Source organism: Harpegnathos saltator, unplaced genomic scaffold (assembly GCF_003227715.2).
Source record: "Harpegnathos saltator strain DR-91 unplaced genomic scaffold, Hsal_v8.6 scaffold122, whole genome shotgun sequence".
In the NCBI taxonomy this organism is placed as follows: domain Eukaryota; kingdom Metazoa; phylum Arthropoda; class Insecta; order Hymenoptera; family Formicidae; genus Harpegnathos; species Harpegnathos saltator.
The window spans coordinates 119,429-134,386 of NW_020229898.1; the positions used below are offsets into that span (position 1 = coordinate 119,429).

The following is a 14,958-nucleotide window of genomic DNA, read 5'->3' on the forward strand; positions in this document are numbered from 1 at the left end:
ATTTCTCTCTTTTATATTTTACTCTGAATCATTAGAAGATACAGATATAAATGCTTTAGTTTGTTATTATATTGAAATCAAGATACGGAATTATTTGCTGCGATTCAGTCAATATAACTCCTGCTTCGAGTAGTGTGTAATGTTAAAATTTGATCAGAATTGCGCAATCGCACGTGAAATTCACCATTATTCATCTTATTTGGCTTGATAAATTTTATGTCTGTCGAGTTTATCAATTTTCTACATTTTTCACACGTGTTAGACGCGATAATATTTCATTTGAAATTACCGATAAATTCGGTACGCGCGTTTATTTACATTACAACTTAGTCCTTACGAAACAAGACGTGAGTTTCTTTCGAATTACCGTTCGCGAAACAAAACATTTTCGTTTCTTCTCTCTTATTTAAACGTCGTAATTTTCATTCGCGATTTATTCTACGCGAATCGCGTCTCACATTCTCGGAACGTTGCAATTTATCGTGTTTACTTCTTTTTGGGATAAATATATCATCTCTTGAACGCAACCGTATTATACGCGCTTCTTTGTCTCGCTAATTCTTTTCCTTAAATCCCATTGAAATTAATGAAAGAGAAAAGATAAACAAAGAGAAAGAAAAAGCGACAAAATATTGTGAAAAAAGAAACTTGTCCTGAATGCTGACTGAACATTGGACGGATGCAGGAATCAACGAATGTCGGTGAGTGAGCAAATCAAAGGCTCAGAAAGCGTCATGTTTTATAATGCACGCTCATATATAAATCGCATTGGTTTTCAGCCAGAGATAATAAAAAATAGTGCGCGATAATATGCGTTCATATGTAGTTTAATAAAAATATGAATTGCGAGAAGCATTGTTTGCTTCCTCTCTGATCATTGCGGAAATATTTATTCTGCGAAAAATTATACGCGGGACCTTGAAAATGATAATCGATAAGATATATATTTGATGAATGAAAAACCATACTGATTGTACTGAAGCTGGCTTTTTTTGCAACACTTTATACGAATATTAATCTGATATTTCGTGCATAATATTTATGCGCAGTGTCAATTGAAAAAAATTTAACGAATCACTGTTACGTCAGTCTCTTTTTCGGCATACACCGACATATTTTTTCTCATGCTCGTGCTTCGGCTTCGAGCTAGCAAAAATACTAGCAACCGCGTTCCTCGTTAATGTGACCTCGGCGTTTACACCTCGGCAGACGCGCGATCCCGTGCTCGTCGTTTACATCCGATAGTTTTCAACTAGTCCATTTCTTTCCGCGAAGGCGCGTTTGATTAACCGGGCTAAATGATATCCCAATAAAGAGAAATGCCTGACAGTTCTTATCTTATCCCGTACCATCTGGTTTTACGTCAGCGTGAATGATTACAATTACGTAGAATATATACGCTCGATAAAACGCGTCTAATTAGCGACCGTGAAAGGAAGATATTATATCAGTTAACGTGGAATACGCTTTACACGAAACGTCGATTCTCAATTAATTAAATTCTGTCGAATGAAAATGACCAAATTCAGATCGTAATTCCTCCGCGGGGCGAGGAGGCGTCCGCGTCTCGCTCTCGAGGCGAGGAAGCGGGGGTGTATGAAGTTGGCACCCCATTTTTCGAAATTTATAATTTTGAAAGTTGTTCCAAATTGTTCTGACTTTGTACTACATTGTTCCAAAGTGTTATTGCTTCATTCCAAACGGTTTTCGAATAAAACAAAAAAATGATTTTTTGAGCTGGTACCCCTTTTTTCGAAAATCGAATATTTCGATACCGCTATAGATTGTTCTAGTTGTTCCAAACATTGTTCCAAAAGGACAAATCCATAAGTTGAATTATAAGTCCGGAAAGTGAAAAAAAGGTTTTTGACAAACAGTCTACCGGACCAAGAGTAAACTTCTATCTTTCTTGTTCGTCGTTCTAGGCTTGAGTTTTAGAGTATGAATCTCGTAAAGAAAGCATGTGTTTATTCTTAACGACGGGTGCTGGAAAACCGATTTTTTTTCGAATTTTGGGAGAACGGATGGTAGTACGAGATTCATACTTTAAAACTATAATTTTTAAACCTAGAACAATTCAGAACAAAAAGGGCTCGGTTGGAACAAGGAAAAAAACATATGTTTACTCTTGACGTCGGGTGCTGGAAAGTCGATTTTTTTCAAATTTTCGGAGAACGGATGATAGTACGAGATTCATACTTTAAAACTATAATTTTTAAGCCTAGAACAATTCAGAACAAAAAGAGCTCGGTTGGGACAAGAAAGATAGTATAAGTTTATTCTTAGTCCGGTAGACTGTTTGTCAAAAAACTGTTTTTTCACTTTCGGACTTATAATTCAACTTATGGATTTGTCCTTTTGGAACAATGTTTGGAATAACTGGAACAATCTATAGCGGTATCGAAATGTTCGATTCTCGAAAAAGGAGTGCCAGCTCAAAAATCATTACTTTTGTTTTATTCGAAAACCGTTTAGAATGAAACAATAACACTTTGGAACAATGTAATACAAAGTCAGAACAATTTGGAACAACTTTTAAAATTATAAATTTCGAAAAACGGGATGCCATCTTCATACACCCAGGAAGCGGAGGTCTCGCTTGGCTCTTGACTTTCATCGAGCGACTTTGCGCAATTCGAAGAAGCGTATGCAAACAAGAAGAATTTTTTAAGTAAGTCGCGCCTGTACGCGTCTCTGCGGGGAATACACCATTGTGCGCATCCCACGACAAAGAGAAAGGTATCCTTGGTTCGGTCGGCGCAAATGAAGAGAGCCGGTACACACCAACGCTTCGCAGTTGAACGAGCTTCTCGTTCTCATTTACCGCGGGAACAATGTGTGTGTCCTGCTAATGACAGAAATATCTTTGTTTTTGCTTTAGCGTGAAACAAGTCACCGGCTACGGCGCGCAGCGCTGTATTCCCCCGCGACACACTTTACGCAACGCTTAACTTTCAGATCAAATCGCGCTTGTCCGGAGATATTTTTGCGCTGGCTGCCTGCCAATATTCGCTATATATTTATCTTGCACTTTACATATCGCTCTCCTTTTCTCTCGGCCGCTCTCTCCCTTTCTCTCTCTCTCTCTCTCTCTCTCTCTCTCTCTCTCTCTCTCTCTCTCTCTCTCTTTCTTGCAGGCGAATGAAAGAAAAATTTCGTGTATTTTTATTAATTACTCTTTTTTTCTTCGAAAGAAAAAAAAGGATGTTAGCGTCTCGAGTGTTGCGCACAGGAAGAAGCTTCGATCGCATTTGCACCCCTCCTCATTTCCGGAGAGAAGTGTCACCGCGGGTGATTATTTTCCGGAGGTGGCTCTCTCGTCTCGAATGCTGTTGGGAATATTATCGACTATATTTACGCGGTGGTTGTGTGTAACAGGAAGTCGACGCGCGAAAGCTCTGATTGCTAAATTGCTAAATTCAATCGCGCATTGCTCGAGCCGACAGACGCATCGCACATCGTCGTATTTTCCCTCTGTCCTTGCATTTCCTGTTTTATGTAATTCTGATGTATTCGTAAATATTTTCATTGCATCAACTACTCGGAATATACTTTTACGACATGATATTAATATTAATATATCGAGCTGCTCGATAAAAAGGTAAGGCTCGGTAAGGATTTTGAACGAAAAATCCTTAAAGCCGATAAGCAAAGCATATAGTAAAGCATAACTTAATTTTTTCACTAAAATTGAGAGGAAACTCCCGGAAGAAGAAGGGAGATTGGAGATACTGCAGGTGGCGTGTAGCTTTTATCTCGGAAAACAATGAAGCGGAATTTTTGCTCGGCCGCACTTGCAACGCACATGAAATGTAGTCGCATGGCAAACAAGGTCGCGCACGCGCCAACTTTATTGTTACATTGTAAAGTTTTCACTTGCTATTATGATAGCAGATGTCTCACGTCGAGCTGTTGCGTGCGCGCCGCTGCGTCGCGCTGTATTGAATCGCGCCGCTCGATTCTGCAAACAGCACTTTGTTCTCGTAACAAAAATAATATTTGTTACGCCGAGCAGTGTAAAATGTTCTCTCGCCGAGTCGCCGGTGATGACAACGCAAATCCTCGAGCGGCGGCCGAGCGAACGGCGGAAATTGCGACTCGCCGCGAAAGTCTCACACAGTCCGTCGCTTCAGCGGATCTCCGCTTCCTCCCGAAAAAGCCGGCTAACCAGCCGGACGCCTCTTAATAGCCGCCGAAAATGCCTGACACGAATCGCCTGACAAGTCGCGGCGTGTCGTTCGGTGTTTTCACGCCGTGCACTCACTCTCTCCGCGCTCGATATTTACGCGCCGGGTAAAAGCCCGTAGTCGCGTGACGGACCCGTGAAGTTTTCAGCGTGAGAGTACAAATTTACGAGATACTTCTTCGTGCGCGTATAACGGCGTATACGGCGGAGTGATTGATGGGCTTTAGTGAATTACGGGGTTACTGCCATCAGACGACTTTTATGATTGTCTCGCGACTGTCAGGTAATACTCGAGTTTTGTTCCCCGCGACGTCGCGGGAGCTTTTCCCTTGTCGGGAGAACGGTTCTTAATTACGCTCAGCCGAGGAAAATAAATTTTAATTGGAGTCTCGTGTAACGCGCTAATGGTTATTTGATAACTGTTCTAATGCAGCTCGGTTAATGCCTGAGAGGATGAGAGCCTCAACTGATCAGTCGACTTCTCTCTTTTCCCCCCCCCCCTCTCTCTCTCTCTCTCTCTCTCTCTCTCTCTCTCACGGCTCATGTTTTGTTCTCAATAATTGACCGAGAGAATTCAAAAGTCGGGACAAGAGTCCCGAGGAAAGATGTTCAATTGGAACGAACGATTGTTCTCTCTTGTTCGATCCGGCGCAATCCGGTGTTCGGTTTCTTCGGCTTATTACTCGGCCGAGCGGGATAATTGCTGGGGAGTGACGTTCTATTTCTTCATCTCTTCTCATCCATTAATCGAATTTTTCGCCCTTCCCGCGCGCTTGTCATCTCTTGTCAAAATATGGCGACGTATCCTTTCAAATTCATCGCATGCTTTTTCATCTTCCGTGTATCACCCGCTCGTTACTCCCGACCTTCCCCTACGCTGCATGGACGGCAATATAGAAACGGGGCTGTTTGCGTGACTACGCTAGGATGCTGACTTACAAGGCCAACATGGAATTTATCCTCCTCCCACGTGACGTTATCGTAATCTCGCGATAAAATAGGAAGGACAGTGGACGACAACGAGCAAGGATTTCGTTTCTCATGCGAGTCCCACCTCGCCGAACGATCGAGGCATGACGAATTTGCCCGATATTATTTGCTTGTTTCCCATGAGGAGTACAAAAGCAGTTTCACATCGTGACAAACTGAACGAAAGAGCTCTTGAAACATTAATCTTTGGACATTAGGATGTCTTTGTCAACTCTCATCGCTATGACGGATACATTTTCACTTGTAATTTTTCTTATTAATTTTTTTGACTGACATGGACTATAAATATTTATGAACGCTATAAATCCTAGCAGCACCGCTGTGTAATGTGCTGCTATCTAGTGGCAACAGTTGAAAAGTATAATCGGATGAATTTGCAGCCGTCCTAGCGCGTAAGGGTTAAAGAAGAATGGCGACCATCAAGTTTGCGCGCGTGAGTCTGGACTCGTATTCGTCCTTGCCAGATCAGAAGCTACAAGCCCAAAGCTACTCGCACATGAGCGGGGTGATGGGTGTTCGTACGCGTTTTTGTGCCAAACGCGCACAGCGAGGAACGAGCGAGGGAACATATGTAACGAGGAATTTATGCAACTGCGCGACTGAAAATCTTGACGAGAGTATTCTCGCGGCCTTGACCCGTTCTTCCTTCTACCTCATTTCAGCGCTGCTCCTTTAAACCCGACCTTGCACGCGTCGCGCTTCTTTGTAAAAAATCACTCGTTCTTAACGCCAAGCGACGTCGCGTCACACCTTCTGCTTCACGCCGATGAAATGTCTCTTCTTCTTCCCGACTCCGAGACGGGCGGTGCGACGACGTCGCGCAATCTCGTCCGCACGATGCTTTTCGCACGATGTTTTTCCCGACGAAGCGCATCGAATGCGTCACTACTTGCACGCAGTCACCTGTTAGCGCGAGACCGATTGTCTCGTAAACACCCCGTGAACGAGACCGCCCGCACGCGCGAATCAAACGTTTTTGCTCGAATTCGTGATGGAATTCGCGCAGCGCACGTTTCCCGAAGCACGACAGCCTGCATTCGTCTTTCGCCGTGCGCCTTGTACATAACGCATCTTCAATCGGACTGAAGTTGCGCGGAAATGTCCAAATGCGTCTGACGATTTCGCACAAGGATATATCGCATGTTTACGATGCGTCCTGCGCTTCGTGCGTCCTGCTGAAATGGATGTCTCACGAAAAGTATCAATAACCGACTCGACAACTGCCGCGGACACTTTGAACCATCCGCCCGGCCGCGAAGCGACCGGAGAGCGACAAGGGGATCGCAATTTGTTCGCTGAAAATGCTGAGCCGTATTTCAAGCCCTGGCGTGTTTTCATCAATCACATCGACAGCTATCACGGAACGTTATTAGCCGACGTGAGTATTAGCGGCCCTTTACGCACGCAAATTTGACACGCGCATTTTTCTGCGCAAAGCGCTCTGGAAGAAGGCTGCGTAATTATATAAAACACTCGCACTCTCTCTCTCTCTCTCTCTCTCTCTCTCTCTCTCTCTCTCTCTCTCTCTCTCTGCTTTATATCGTATGTATCATTTGAGACGCGATAGTCCGAAGCAGAGGAAGAGCGGCAAAGTGGATTTATGCGAAAGACACAGAGGATATCAAAACGAGCAAAGCCTCCGGACGATTCTGCAACGGCAAGGAGAGCTCCGATAGCACAATTGGAACGCACGCGGCGGAACGTAGCGCCCCTTTACTTTGAATCCAATGTGTGTTCCAAAACATGCGAGCACCACGATGAAATTACTTTCTTCAGCGACACAATAAAAAGCGGATCCTCGTTCGCCGTTGAAAGCTACGGTCCAATTATACGAAGGACGAAGCGCAAGTGTGCAAGCTCGTGCTTTGCGTTCACCTACGCCGATCTACGCGGCAATAAATAGGAGAAGATGGTTGCAGAAATTCCCCGCGCCGCTTCTCTTTACTCCCGCCAATCAGGGGCAACCGGTTGTTGCTGCACAAAACGAGCGTGTTTTACTTTTCGCCAAGCGTGAAATGTCGACGGGAAATAACAGCGGGCGATAATTATTGTTCTTGCGATCGGTTCCAAAGGGGTTTATCGCAGCGGTGCCGCTCGTTATCGAGCAGCTTATATCGCGAAGCAAGTATTTGCGCGGCGCGCAGGCCCGATAATTAAATTGGAATCCACGTCGGTAAATCGCTGCGTCCAGTAACAGAGAGATGTAAATGAAGAGCGTGCGCGGCGAGAGAGTGTGCACAGAGAACACACAAACTTTTCGCGCTGATACTCTCGGCACGCACGCACACGAAGGCGCGCTACATAAAGCGCGCGCGTCAAATCGATTCCATCTGACTGCGGGATGTTCATTTCTATTCGAATTTAATATGCGGCTATAGAATTCCCCCCTTTGAGCCCGCCGTGCTATCTTTGTAAAGTAGGTTACAAGTTTCGTGATTGACGTTTGCATTATTGTCCTTGTTGTGGCCGGCCTGTGTGCGACGAGACGCGATCGAATTTTTATCGCGACAGAAAGAGAATGCGCGAATAACGATGCGGGAATAGGCGATAACGAACGTGCGCTCGTGCGAACGCGCGCCCGATAAGCCGATTATGAAGTTGCCGCAAATTCACATTTCGCGATAAAATTTCACAAAATGCCACAATTTCACTAAACGCTCGCGCAGGTGTTGTCGGACTCCGCGTACGTCGATCCGTGGAGTGCGCGCGCGGCCGCCCCGGCGGACGAGGATGGCGAGGAATTCGAGGACGAAGGCGACGAACACGCGGGGAGGGACGAGGGAGAAGAAAAAAGAAAGCGGCCGGACAAGAGCGCTGAAGTTTCGAGAAAATACGAAGTGATCGGTACAGTTCTGGACCGCGAGGTAATATCCTCCAGCGTTCTGTCCTTCCTTCTCCTGTTCGCTTTAAGTTTGATTAATGGCGCTTTCTCGCCGCTCGGAGATTAACGAGTCCGCCTTTATCGAGCGTCACCTTCGATTTTTCGACGCGTACCTTCATTGTTCTATCCCGCACTCGGCCAATACTGACGACGGCGTGCAGCTGATCGATGCGTGTTATCGTTATCTTCGCATCGCGTGCATATCTCTGTATATTTAACGTTAGATCGTGTCGCGTCACGACACGTCTCGTCTCGTCTCGTCTCATCTCGTCTCGTCTCGTCTCGTCTCTCCTCTCGTCCGGGCACCGGCAATGAAATGAGGCAAAGGTGGCCGCAAGAGACAAAGGAGCCTGTGAGAGACGAGAAAATCGACGTCGCGGAGTCGGCCGGCGCGTAACACGCCATTTGATTTCCATTATCGTTTCGCAGTATTCGTGCCCAGACGACGTGACGGTGATTGCGAGAAATTCGGACGACAAGAAGCTCCTCTTATCCGAGTTGATGACCTGCGGTGTCATTATTTACGATATTAGCCAGGAGCCGAATCAGATCGAGGAGGCATGCTGGGTCTTGAAAGGTTCATTAATACAAATCCCTTCTTAATCTTCGGCTCGTAAGTGAGGAGGAATGAAATCTGTTTAAACAGTCGTTCGCCCCTAATGGGAAAGTTTCTGAATTTCGCGTCGATGCAGACGCGAGTTGACGTCGTTGATCGATTTTGCGAGGGAGAAATTCTTCTGTTTCTTGTAAATTACGTCGCTGGACAAACGGGAGCTGAAAAGTGCGATTAGCATTCTTTAATTAAACAGCGTAATTTCATTATTGTTTTCGCACGTCCGTCGTGCATTTAACGGGAAGCAGAGGCAAAGCGTTTGCAAAAATGAAGAAAAATACATATGGCGTAGAGTAAAATCAAATAATAAATAATATTATGTCGGTTTGCACGTGGGAGTCTTTTGACTTTTTACCTCTCTCAGTTTTCACGTAATGAATATATAGCGCGTGGTGTTCGTGCTTTTTAGCTACGATTATAGCTTCATTTAATTAAAGGGAAGTTGCTCCGTGCGCCACACGCGGTCACGGCGACGTTATTAGACAGCAAAGTCCAGCTGGGAAACTTACGATCATGTGGTGGTGGTACTTTTATCGATATAAAGGGCAGCGTCTTGGCTTTCTAGAGATCGTCCGCGCGCTGGAACGCGCGGAGGAGAAGTCGCCGAAGGTTTCCAAGCGGCAGCAGCCAAAGAGATACTTTATGCTGATTTCTACAATAATGACGTGGGCTCTCACGAAGCCGTTAGATCCTGCCGATCCGAATTTACCGTTCACCGAGGCCGACTACAGGAAACGGAAGCCACACCCGAATTATAAGGAGCACCTGCGGTGCGAGAGAGAGGTCGTGACTGTGAAGAAGCGCGCTAATTTAAAGAGCAATCTGAAAACCTTGGTCGTTTGCTGCGGCGTCACGTACGGCGAAAAGCAAGGCCCGCTGCACCATCTCTTCAAAATGGCATGGCAAACCGCGCCATTCTTGCCGATATTCGGCAAAGGGAGCAACAAAGTACCGCTCCTGCATGTGCGCGATTTGGCTGCGTAAGTGGTATTCCAGAGGAGCGTCGATGCAAAGCAAGCAAGAACAGAAGCAAGAGCAGAAAGCCGTGCTCTTCTTGCTTCCGCTTGTATCTAAAGTAACATATTTGCTCCGAGGAAGAATGAAGCGAGATCAATACGATACTCGAAGCCTGCTGTGTTATAGTCGGCTCATGATATCCGATATCGAGGTTTCCCCTGATTAAGCAGCAGTTTTGATATTAAAGCTTAATATTACGAGTTACACTCGATAGACCAATAATAATCCTTCGACGGTAAAGGTTTCATCAGGCTTTTTATGAGGCAAACAACGGCTCCGGGAGTGTTATTACTTTCTGATTGAACTGGCTTTTCTTAAATTTCACCGCAAGAATCGTATTTAATAACGAGCCGCAGGGCGAACATTCTCTCTCTGCGGCATTTGCAATTATAAATTTACATTGTATCTCGCTGTATTACACTGCACAGAGAGCTGATATACCGTGCGGCGTGCGGCGCGCGTACGTTATGAGAATAGCGCGCCGCTATTGATCACACTTTACGGGCTGCGCGCTGTTTTAAAACGCGCCGCAGCTCGCGAAAGTTTAATATCGCGTTAATGTCGATATGCGTGCCGACGAGTTGAGAGTATCGATACATGGAACAGCGCGCTGTAGCGCTTTCAACTTTTCGTCGCACGGTATATCAGAGCCGCAAACTCGCGGCCGGCAATGTGATTTTCAGAACCGTGCTGGCGATGCTGCAGAATTGGCCCGCGAGGAGGTACATCGTCGCGGTGGAGCGAGAGTTAATCTCTCAAAATACGATCGTTAAGGTATCGCCAGAATTTACCTCGCGGTGCGCGTGCGCGACAAACACATCGCGATCAATTAATCTTCACACGTATCTCTTCGCTCCTTTTCCCCTTTTAAGATCGTATCTTTCCTTCCTCGCATCTCGCGAGAGGCCAGAGGCCTCGTAAAGGTAACGGTAACGGAATCAGCGGAAAGGCTCGACTTGCAAAAAATTTGCATCCGCCGTAATGAAACTATTCATGACGATAAAGCCGCGGTCGTTGTTGGAATTTTTCGCGCCGAATGCATGTTGACTTTGGTTATTCGGCATGGAGGGTTGACGTTAGTAACCCACTTTGGGTTATTCCGCTTTACCGGCGCAAACCAGTTTTTGAAACATCCTTCGTCCCACTTGAGTAAACTGGTTTATGCAAGTAACGCGGAGAAAAGAATCAAGTACTTAGAGTCGGTCTTAACAAGCTTGTCGAAAGATCGCCGGCTAGCCCCGCTTCGCAACTTATCGATGGCTTTCCCGCTCAAGTAGTCAGGTTAATCGGAAAGTTTCGTCCGTCTTTTGCAAAACGTATGGCTTTATTTGAGAAACAAAATGAAAAAAAGTACATCGATCAAAATATTGTCCATCGTTAGCGTTAGCGTTAGATGACCTTTTTCCATCTTTCGGTCGGCAAGCGAATTCCGCGGCAAAAGAATGACTCATCTTTGGAGGCTATCCAGTCAGAGACCCATTTTTCGACGTCTTCGTAAGAATTGAAGCATTCGTCAGCAGGTACGTGTGCCATCGACCGAAACAAGTGGCAATCGGAAGGGGCACAGTCTGCTGAATAAGCCACATGGGGTAACACCTCCCAGCGACGAAGTGCTGCTTCTAACACTTCCTTCACAGATTTTGTGACGTGAGGCTGAGCGTTGTCATGAAGCAAGATCACTTTATGCTGTCTCATTTCATATTCTAATCGTTTTTCGTGCAATGCTCGGCTCAAACAGACCATTTGTTCTCTGTAGAGATCCCCTGTGACTGTTTGACCACTTTTATCCTTCTTTCCGTGGATATTCCGCTTTGGCGTCGATGTTGAGGGTTGGCCGGGATCGCAAATAGTTTTTCGACGTTTGGGGTTGTCCAAATAAATCCATTTTTCATCCCCAGTGATGATACGGTGATGTAAAAACCTCCCCTTTCTTTGTTGCCCAGCAAGCAAAATTTCGCAGGTGGTTTCTCGCCTTCTTTCAATGTCTCTTGGCTTCGGTTCATATGGGGATTTTCCATTTTTCTTCCATTCCTAAATCTTTCCTAAGACTTTCAAACGATCGGAAATGACGACAGATTGAGCACAATTTAATGCTTCTTTGCAAGTTGCTTTTGACCGCGTTTGACGCGGATCTTCGTCCACCAATGCCTGCAATTCTTCGTCTTCGAATACTCTTGGCCGTCCAGAACGCTCTTCGTCCTCTACGTCAAAATCACCACTTTTAAAGCGTCGAAACCCTTCTCTTCTCATGTTTTATCGGAAGGAGCATTATCACCATAAACTTCTACAAGCATTCGATAAGCTTCAGCTGCAGTTTTCTTCCAATTGAAGCAAAAGATTAATACGCCGCACAAATGACGCTTTTTTCACTCAAATTTCGACATTTCCGATGCAGTAAGAAACAATGTTATTGACACGTATATCTTTATGTATTGAATCTTATTGACAGACGTCAAGACAAACCATTAAGCTTCGTTTAGACATCAGAGGTCAACGACAGTTCTAGCTATAGCTACTTGCCACTAGACACGGACGGAACTTTCCGATTTACCTAATAAGAGCGCGGAAGTTGGCGCGGTAGCGTGCGGCACACACGTGTGCACATCGACCGCTTTGATAACTGAAAATCTATCCTCAAAGGAGACCGCGACGAATCGAACGAATGGTAGAATAAGCCACAGGACTGGACAGAACATCTCCAGTCGTTGACACGTGTTCTCCTCTGAACAGGAAATCGCTCGTAGACTCGGCACCGGCAAGGTGAAAAGCGTAACGAAGCAAGAAGCTCTGCTGCTGCCGGAGGTTTCACAAAGAGCCTACGATATGATGACGGTGGATTTGAACATCGATTCGGTGTACATCATCGATCGAATACGCTGGAGATTCGACATGCCGTTCCGAGACGTCGTGGACGACGTCGTGAGGGAGTATAAAGCAGCGCGAAACTTGCGCCCGGTGAAGATCATCGTTCTCGGGCCGCCGGCGTCCGGGAAAACGCGGCTCGCTCGATTCCTCGCGGACCATTACGGGATAAACTACGTCCACGTGAAGACGCTCATTTCCGACACGATCCAGAGACTGGTAGGCGCGCGCGTTTGCGAGTCAACGCGAGCGGTCCGCTCGTCGCTCGTCGCTCGTAGCTCGGCAATCAAATGAGCAATCGCGACATTATAAGATCGACGACATCGAAGCTGCGAGATCAGGCGGCGGGCAGCGAGATGACCTCGAAGATACGGCGGAAGATGCTGACAACGATAAGGAGAATGAAGAAGAAGCAGAAGAAGAAGAAGAAGAAGAAGTGGAGGAGCAAGATGAAAAAGAGATCGTCGCGAGCAGGGTAGAGTTGCAGGAGCAGCTTGATGAGATCCGGACCAACCTGGCAGCGAATAATGACCGTCTCGACGACGTTGTCTTGAACAAGTTATCACGTTGCTTATACTTGAACGCGCCGCCCGAGTGGCGTTGCGAGCTCAAATATGATATGAGAAACTCCGCACACGAGTTTCGCTCGCTGATTCGCCGATTCCGCTGCACGCTCGGAGACTAAACGTAATTAGCGAGTACCTGTTTACGTTTTATTGCGACGATTTCGACGTCGATGACGATCGTAAGGTAACATGAAGCGCGACATGCGCTAGCAAAGTATTACCAGCACGCTAATTTATAGCTTCGCAGCCGAAGGTTCGCGGCTCGTAACGAAAACAGTTGCCGTGTCGTTTACTTTCCGGGAGTGACAAATTCGGGAGCACCGCGACTTTCGGCGAGAGCCGAAAGCAGCATACAAAATCGGGCATCCTCTCCGGGAGGAGAGGCGTCCCGTGTATTCTGCGCGTAACATTAGAATATCAATTGACGTCGAAGGTTGTTCCTGAAGCGGCTGAAATCAAAGGACTGTTTGAATCAAGGATACGTGATAGATGGCCATCCCAAGACCCTCGAACAAGCCCGGATGCTATTTCTCATCAACGAGGAGGATCCTAGGGGGGAACACGTGGAGAAGTTGGAGGACGAGTCCGAGGACGAGGATGCGGCGGAGGAAGCGAAGAACGTCGATGTAACGATCCTGCCGGAATTGGTCGTAGTTTTGGAGGCGAGCGACCACTTCCTGAAGGAACGTGTGATGAACCGTCCGGAGAGCGAGATACAGGGCACACATTACACGGAAGAATGCATGCTACGACGCATGAAGGAGTATAGGTATTAATAACGGGTGCGCGACGGAGGGAATATCGCGACTCGGGGAGAACGTTATACTTTATTCATGCCGTAATACCTTTGACACGGGCGAATCGATATCGATGGCTCGCGCGCAAATAGGATTGGAAAACGCGCCGATAAAGATCGATTGCACCGGCAATAATGCGTAACGCCCAACAAACTGAAAGCTATCGCGACAGTTTGACGCGGATTGACAGCCGAAACGCACGACAGTTTGGAATTACGCGATAATTGAATTATATACTTCACCTCGGCGCGACTCGCTCCGGTGATTTTGACCGGCTCGCAGGATTTGGCGCTTTGTCTGCTCCTTTGTTGCGCTCAAGCGTTTTATATACGTATATACGTGCATAATATTCCCGCGATGAATGCGCTCTGCGCAACTCTGCGCGAATAGTTGAAACTCGCCGGGCGAATAAGTGAAACTATGCGACACATACACACAGTGCAAACGAGCGTCATCCTTTGCTGAAGCGCGTAAACTTAAATTAATACCGTAATTACGCAATACGCTCGTATGCGCGCGTGTCGGTGTATCCATTCATTCATGACGTTCTAGAGAGAGAAACACCGACGACAACACGCCGCTACAATTATTCGATGAAATGGAAATCTACACCCTTGTCATCCCTGTGGAGGCTGACGTTTGTCCGGATATGTTCCCTACGTTCTATCAGTGTGCAGAAATACTCGGAGAACCAAGAAATTACGGTCCGCAATAATTCATATTCTTCCTCGGCAGTTCCAACTTTCTCTCGCATTTCGCGACGCTCACGTCAACGTCTTCGGTCTATTTCCGATTTTGTCGGAATAATAGAAAGAGCTTTCTTTTTTGCGAGAATCCACTCCTAAATATATGTACACTGCGTATATATGTAACACTGCGCGTTAAATCATAACGTTTTGTCCCTCGAAAGCCGCTTCGATACTCAAAGTTAAACGTTAAGTTTAATACGTTCGACTTGACACGTCGTGGTATTTACTTTTTCATCAGAGCCAACAGCGGAGGAGATGGAAACGAGACGAAAACGCATCGAAGCGGAAGCGCAGGCC

The 14,958-nt window shown here is 46.3% G+C and overlaps 2 protein-coding genes across 2 annotated transcripts; both read left to right on the plus strand.

Annotated features, from left to right (window-relative positions):
• Window positions 1-5,590: 5,590 nt before the first annotated feature.
• Window positions 5,591-8,321, plus strand: LOC112590201 (uncharacterized). Its single transcript, XM_025306070.1, has 2 exons — window positions 5,591-6,587; window positions 7,843-8,321. The coding sequence occupies exons 1-2, from the start codon at window positions 6,357-6,359 to the stop codon at window positions 8,122-8,124; spliced, it is 513 nt and encodes a 170-aa protein (XP_025161855.1). The 5' UTR covers window positions 5,591-6,356; the 3' UTR covers window positions 8,125-8,321.
• LOC112590236 (adenylate kinase 7-like) lies at window positions 8,226-14,665 on the plus strand. Its single transcript, XM_025306179.1, has 8 exons — window positions 8,226-8,276; window positions 8,385-8,653; window positions 9,108-9,650; window positions 10,371-10,461; window positions 12,409-12,768; window positions 12,902-13,107; window positions 13,549-13,884; window positions 14,465-14,665. The coding sequence occupies exons 1-8, from the start codon at window positions 8,226-8,228 to the stop codon at window positions 14,625-14,627; spliced, it is 2,019 nt and encodes a 672-aa protein (XP_025161964.1). The 3' UTR covers window positions 14,628-14,665.
• Window positions 14,666-14,958: the final 293 nt, after the last annotated feature.

What these genes read in the sequence shown, in the direction of transcription:
- LOC112590236 (XM_025306179.1), top strand. Translation starts at nt 8,226, where the DNA reads ATGCGTGTTATCGTTATCTTCGCATCGCGTGCATATCTCTGTATATTT. An exon ending in CATGTGCGCGATTTGGCTGC is followed by an intron (nt 9,651 to 10,370) that starts GTAAGTGGTATT and finishes TGTGATTTTCAG; the next exon opens with AACCGTGCTGGCGATGCTGC. An exon ending in CTCAAAATACGATCGTTAAG is followed by an intron (nt 10,462 to 12,408) that starts GTATCGCCAGAA and finishes CACGTGTTCTCC; the next exon opens with TCTGAACAGGAAATCGCTCG.
- LOC112590201 (XM_025306070.1), top strand. Translation starts at nt 6,357, where the DNA reads ATGGATGTCTCACGAAAAGTATCAATAACCGACTCGACAACTGCCGCG. An exon ending in GCCCTTTACGCACGCAAATT is followed by an intron (nt 6,588 to 7,842) that starts TGACACGCGCAT and finishes ACGCTCGCGCAG; the next exon opens with GTGTTGTCGGACTCCGCGTA.